Source organism: Protomyctophum bolini, assembly GCF_963924005.1.
Source record: "Protomyctophum bolini genome assembly, chromosome: 13".
Lineage (NCBI taxonomy): Eukaryota > Metazoa > Chordata > Actinopteri > Myctophiformes > Myctophidae > Protomyctophum > Protomyctophum bolini.
Window position 1 is genome coordinate 43068073 of NC_137874.1, and position 7164 is coordinate 43075236.

Sequence of the window (7164 nt, forward strand, 5' to 3'; positions counted from 1 at the left end):
GACCCCCCTATAGGACCCTAACCTCACCCAGAGACCTGCAGGTAGGACCCCCCTATAGGACCCTAACCTCACCCAGAGACCTGCAGGTAGGACCCCCCTATAGGACCCTAACCTCACCCAGAGACCTGCAGGTAGGACCCAAGGTCTACCACGCAGACTGTCTGCACCTCACCAAGAGACCTGCAGGTAGGACCCCCCTATAGGACCCTAACCTCACCCAGAGACCTGCAGGTAGGACCCCCCTATAGGACCCTAACCTCACCCAGAGACCTGCAGGTAGGACCCCCCTATAGGACCCTAACCTCACCCAGAGACCTGCAGGTAGGACCCCCCTATAGGACCCTAACCTCACCCAGAGACCTGCAGGTAGGACCCCCCTATAGGACCCTAACCTCACCAAGAGACCTGCAGGTAGGACCCCCCTATAGGACCCTAACCTCACCCAGAGACCTGCAGGTAGGACCCCCCTATAGGACCCTAACCTCACCCAGAGACCTGCAGGTAGGACCCCCCTATAGGACCCTAACCTCACCAAGAGACCTGCAGGTAGGACCCCCCTATAGGACCCTAACCTCACCAAGAGACCTGCAGGTAGGACCCCCCTATAGGACCCTAACCTCACCCAGAGACCTGCAGGTAGGACCCCCCTATAGGACCCTAACCTCACCCAGAGACCTGCAGGTAGGACCCCCCTATAGGACCCTAACCTCACCAAGAGACCTGCAGGTAGGACCCCCCTATAGGACCCTAACCTCACCAAGAGACCTGCAGGTAGGACCCCCCTATAGGACCCTAACCTCACCCAGAGACCTGCAGGTAGGACCCCCCTATAGGACCCTAACCTCACCCAGAGACCTGCAGGTAGGACCCCCCTATAGGACCCTAACCTCACCCAGAGACCTGCAGGTAGGACCCCCCTATAGGACCCTAACCTCACCAAGAGACCTGCAGGTAGGACCCCCCTATAGGACCCTAACCTCACCAAGAGACCTGCAGGTAGGAACCTGTGTGTGTGTGTGTGTGTGTGTGTGTGTGTGTGTGTGTGTGTGTGTGTGTGTGTGTGTGTGTGTGTGTGTGTGTGTGTGTGTGTGTGTGTGTGTGTGTGTGTGTGTGTGTGTGTGTGTGTGTGTGTGTGTGTGTGTGTGTGTGTGTGTGTGTGTGTGTGTGCGTGTGCGTGCGTGCGTGTCTCTCCAGGCCGGTGGGAGTGTCCGTGGCACCAGTGTAACTGTGTGTGTGTGTGTGTGTGCGTGCGTGTCTCTCCAGGCCGGTGGGAGTGTCCGTGGCACCAGTGTAACTGTGTGTGTGTGTGTGTGCGTGCGTGTCTCTCCAGGCCGGTGGGAGTGTCCGTGGCACCAGTGTAACTGTGTGTGTGTGTGTGTGCGTGCGTGTCTCTCCAGGCCGGTGGGAGTGTCCGTGGCACCAGTGCTCGGCGTGCGGCTCCGAGGCGGCCTCGTTCTGTGACGTCTGCCCCTCGTCGTTCTGCGTGGACCACCGCGAGGGCCTGCTGTTCATCTCCCGCCTGGACGGACGTCTGTCCTGCAGCGAGCACGACCCCTGTGGCCCCCGGCCCCTGGAGCCCGGGGAGGTCCGGGAGGAGTACGACCCCCCGCAGCCTCTGCACACGGGCGGCACGCAACCTCTGCACACAGGCGGCACGCAACCTCTGCACACGGACCCCCCGCAACCTCTGCACACGGGCGGCACGCAACCTCTGCACACGGGTAATAAGTAAGGCAGGGTTCCCCAATTCATTTTCCTCAAGGGCCATATTTTGACTACGGTACCAGGCTGGGGGCCGAGTCGACACGCGCGAGGTCGAGATCTTGCCCTGAAATTAATGTTCAGGGCAAGACCCCATTTGAAAAGGACCCCCAGTTTGACATGCAGAGGCTACTGACCCCCATTTAATACCATTTATAGCTGGGACCCCCTAACCTGACGCTGCCAGATCCAAGAAGCTTGCTACACAAATTTGTTTCACAGCTTATTGGGATCTGGGATCGCGGAAGCAAATTCGATGACGGGGCTGTTCCTTTTTTTCAAGATACTTGGTAGATGATTGGATGGGACCGTCTGTCTATCACCGTGTGGGCGTGCAAACACAACCAATCATATTGACGTGTCTATATAGCTTCACGTCCGGTTTCGCACATATCCCTCCCTTAGCTCACGCTGATTGGTTCGGTACGGAACGGATTGGTGTTAGCTGAACTCCCTGAGAAATCCCAGATGGAAGCTGTGTTGGGGAACATGCCCCAAAAACAATAAAAAATAATAACGTTTTCTTTCTGATTGGTCACTCGGCACACCCGGTGCGCAGCGCACTGGATTTTCGAACGACAGCGCTGAACGCACCGAGTGCACTGAATAAACGAACGACAAGAGAGCACACCAGTGCGTTCAGGGTTGATTTAGTCGACCAAAATGTGTCTTGGCGGGCCTTGATGCTGATTTTACACATACATATTTATTCTCTGTCCTCAGGTGAGGACGGTCCGCCTCATCCACGACCTCTGACCCGCAGTCCCGTGGTGTCGTCTCCTCCTGTCCATCCTACCAGGTATCATTATATATATATAGAGGGTGTAACGATCTATTTGATACGTATCATTATAGATATGAGGGGTTTAACGATGGATTTGATACGTATATTATACTAACTGTTATATTGTGTTTCTGGTCCAGTGCCACTGGACATCTCACCGGTCCTACGGCCGAATCCACTCTCCCCACATCGTTCTCCGTCGTCCCGGGGCAGGGTCCCGGCAGCAGCCCCCCCCATCGGTGGGAGGAGGAGGAGCGGGCCCCCCAGGGTCCCGGCAGCAGCCCCCCCCATCGGTGGGAGGAGGAGGAGCGGGCCCCCCAGGGTCCCGGCAGCAGCCCCCCCCATCGTCGGTGGGAGGACTGGGCGCCCACGGAGCTGCCGCAGTACTCTCCCATCTCCTCCTATGAGGGGGAGGAGCCAGATGGGGAGGGGGAGGAGCCAGAAGAGGAGGAGGAGGGGGAGGAGGTGCTAGATGAAGAGGAGCTGGAATGTGTGGAGATCAAAGAGGAGGAGGAGGAGTGACCTCCTCATTGTTTGACCGTGACGGGTCTGAAGGCTGCTGGTTATCCTGCAGTCCATTTTAACTAACCTCGCGTCTTTCCACCTCGGAGGAAAGCCTGGACTCTCTTTTAGTGGCCGAACGGTGGCCGAACGGATTGCGGAGCGGTCTTGATACCGGAAGGTCGCCAGTTCGAATCAGCGGTCCCGACACGTTAGAAATGACCACCGCTGAAGTGCCCTTATGGACAAGGCATTGGACCCCTACCATGAAATGTTCTATGAAATAAGCAGGGCCTGGCTGTAAACAAGTATCTGATGCTTAGTCCAGTTACACCTGGGTAAACATCGTACCTTTCCTGTCCTTTCTCTGTTATGAAATTGCCGCGTGAACCCGGACTCAGCGGTCTGGAGCAGATGATATCGTTACGCCATGTTGTAGTCATTGTTTTGTAGTCATCAGGATGATATCGCTACGTCAAGTTGTAGTCATTGTTTTGTAGTCATCAGGATGATATCGCTACGTCATGTTGTAGTCATTGTTTTGTAGTCATCAGGCAGGAACGAATCAATCGGGAACTTGAATTCCTTTCCCCTCAAACCGGAAACAATAACAATAAAAGCTCTCGTAGCCTGTGGCTTTTATTGAGAAAATTCGGTTTGAGGGAAAAGGAAGTTCCGGAAGATTGCTGACTACAAAACTACAACGCGGCGTATCGTCCAACCCCCGACCGGATCATGAACCCGGAAAGGAACGCTGCCCAGGCCGGATTTCAACAGGCCGATTAAAAGAAAAGGCTTCTTATATATCAGACAGTTTTCCGAAAAACCTATGTTTCTGTGTCAGTGGCGCTCAACCTGTTCAAACCTATGTTTCTGTGTCAGTGGCGCTCAACCTGTTAAAACCTATGTTTCTGTGTCAGTGATAATCTGAGTTCCCAGAAGTTTTATTTTTCGCCACTAGGCGGGCGAGAAAGACTTCTGGGAAAAAAGGAACGTATCCCTGTGAGGGAAGTACGTTGCGCTTAGAATCTGAGCGGACACTCCCCTTTCCGGTCTGAAGCACTGTGCATACCATGAAAATAGTCCGAAGGGAATCCAATTCCAAATTGAATTGTAGTAGGCCACCACCGCTCAAGGAGCAATTGTTTCCCTTCCGTCTTATTTAGATGTAGCGCCCACTCCATGTGGAACCCGCCCCTGTCTTTTGATTCGCATTTCATTTGAAACGCAACGCACTGGGCCACGCCCCTGCTGCACAGGATCTGAGGCCAATTTTCCTAGACTATGTCAGTGATGCTCTGCTCAACCTTTTCACACCTATGTTTCTGTGTCAGTGGTGCTCAACCTTTTCCATGTCAAGGACCCACAGAAATATGTATATGTACAGTATTAGGCCGCCGACCCGTTCCAGGGACCTCCCAGAAGCAAAGATATGAGTTAAAAACGTTCGCTCTGAAAGAATATATATTATATTATATTATATGATATAATATAGAGAGAGAGATTTGTGGCACATTTTCACGATTTTTCAAAAGCCACTCGGTGCCGCGCTATGAGCTTGTAGATCTGCTATTTTTCAATAGCTGAAGTATAACATGATGCTTAAAAACACCAACAGTGGTTCCCGTCCTGCCTGGGTTAAACCGTTTTTCAAATTGTTTATTTTTTCTTTTTTTTGCACTTTTTCACAAAATATCAGTCTCAAAACATTGTTACATGGCGTTCTCGGACAGTAGTTCAATTAGATTACAATTAATTCATTATCTTCATATAATTGGTCCTCACTAATGTTCATGATAAAATGCTACAATTCTTTTCTACTCAGTCTGTGTCTCATTGGAGGGCTGTGGTCAGTTCAGAAACCAGTCTGTGTCTCATAGGAGGGCTGTGGGCAGTTCAGAAACCAGTCTGTGTCTCATAGGAGGTCTGTGGGCAGTTCAGAAACCAGTCTGTGTCTCATAGGAGGGCTGTGGGCAGTTCAGAAACCAGTCTGTGTCTCATAGGAGGGCTGTGGGCAGTTCAGAAACCAGTCTGTGTCTCATAGGAGGGCTGTGGGCGGTTCAGAAACCAGTCTGTGTCTCATAGGAGGGCTGTGGGCAGTTCAGAAACCAGTCTGTGTCTCATAGGAGGGCTGTGGGCAGTTCAGAAACCAGTCTGTGTCTCATTGGAGGGCTGTGGGCAGTTCAGAAACCAGTCTGTGTCTCATAGGAGGGCTGTGGGCAGTTCAGAAACCAGTCTGTGTCTCATAGGAGGGCTGTGGGCGGTTCAGAAACCAGTCTGTGTCTCATAGGAGGGCTGTGGGCAGTTCAGAAACCAGTCTGTGTCTCATAGGAGGGCTGTGGGCAGTTCAGAAACCAGTCTGTGTCTCATAGGAGGGCTGTGGGCAGTTCAGAAACCAGTCTGTGTCTCATAGGAGGGCTGTGGGCAGTTCAGAAACCAGTCTGTGTCTCATAGGAGGGCTGTGGGCAGTTCAGAAACCAGTCCACCAGTGACTGGGAACTGTTTTCTGGTCTCTGTCTCGGATGGACTCTGGACATGGGAAACTGTTTTCTAGTCTGAACTCTGCACGAATGATCTGGAGCTCTCTGGTGGAGATGTTGCCCCCACGACCCGACTACGGATAAGCGGTTGAAGATGGATGGATGGACAGACAGACATGAACTTTGTTCACAACTAGATCTATTTAAAGTATCCTGTGGTTTTGGTGAGTTGAGCAACTGTCTTTGAAAATGTTATTGTACAGTCTGGAAAGTAAAAAAGAGACAAAAACAAACTAAAATAAAAACTTATCTATGGAACTTCTGCTTGGAATTTGGAGTCACTAAATCCAAATGGTGGGAATTGTAGTCTCCTTTTTTGTAGTCCATTCTCACACGTGTCAGTTCCACACTATGGCACTGCTGCTGATTTGGTTTTTGGTTGTTTTTGGTTGTTTGTGGCGTCATGCTAATACGAAGAGTTATTAAAACCATCTGCATATCTGATTAATATGCTTTTAAAATTTCTTATATGAAGCGACCTAAAATCTCCCTATGGAGATTTCACTGCAAATGAAATAATACATGAACCTGTGTACTGGCGCCCTCTACTGAAAGTGACGTCAGACTACTAGTGCTCTATGGACATCAATGATGACGTTTAGGTGTAAAAATTACATAAAAATAATAATATTAATAAATAATTCATTAATTAATTAAAATATGTTGTAGTATTGCAACGCTGGGTGTTACAGGGTTAAATACGGACCTTACTGTATATGTTTCTTTTCCCTTTTTACCTCCTTTATGATGAATTCCTGTTATGTTCTTTGGCTTTATATAAGTGTCTTTTCTGGAGTATACTGTATATCCCTATGGGATATGCAGCTTGTTTATACTTCACTGTGCAACGGTCCTATGCTGGAAAATAGCAGATATGCAAACTCACAGCACAACTCATTCAAGACACTGAACTTGCAGATCTGCCATTTTTGCCATCCAAATGCATTATATGGTTAAATGGGCCCTAAGAGATGCAGAAGAAATTAACTAGAAAAAGTGCCCTTCTGGGCACAGGTCTCCACCAGGAGGATAGGAGAGTGTGTGATGTTTGGCAAAATGTTTAGGAGTAATTTAAACATGTTTGTTTGGGTTTGTGTGTGTTTGTGTGTGTGTGTGTGTGTGTGTGTGTGTGTGTGTGTGTGTGTGTGTTTGAATTCTAAACAAAAATATGACTGACTTTGATTGTAAAAACTAAACACGTTTGTGTTTAAAAAGTGTTACGGGCGATTAAACATGTTCTTCATTTTATAATCTAAACACTATGTGACACGTTAAAAAAGTGTTTATAACCTTTATAACCTAAACGCTTGGGTTTAGTGTGTATAGTATAGTATAGTATAGTTGTATAGTTTAGTATAGTAGCCCATATATGTAGGCCACTATGCTGCCTATAGTATAGCCTATAGTTTATATATAGGCCTAGTTTATATTTAGGCCTGTATCCTATTATTTATCTATTCATCTTTTCAACTCTCTCTACATTTCAACAGATATCTATGTAATATTATTAGATATTTATGTAAACGGCTACATTTGATAAATGGTGTATTTTGTTTTCTCCCGTCCAACATTTTTTGG

At 49.1% G+C, this 7164-nt stretch overlaps 1 protein-coding gene across 1 annotated transcript in view; it reads left to right on the top strand.

Annotated features, from left to right (window-relative positions):
- nsd1b (nuclear receptor binding SET domain protein 1b) overlaps nucleotides 1-3067 on the top strand; it is a gene marked incomplete at its 3' end in the record, with an annotated part of 42970 nt that extends 39903 nt beyond the window's left edge. The window contains exons 24-26 of the mRNA XM_080781235.1: nucleotides 1398-1721; nucleotides 2485-2560; nucleotides 2686-3067. Of these exons, the coding sequence (XP_080637361.1) occupies nucleotides 1398-1721; nucleotides 2485-2560; nucleotides 2686-3067 (782 nt within the window). The remainder of the gene's footprint in view (nucleotides 1-1397; nucleotides 1722-2484; nucleotides 2561-2685) is intronic.
- Nucleotides 3068-7164: the final 4097 nt, after the last annotated feature.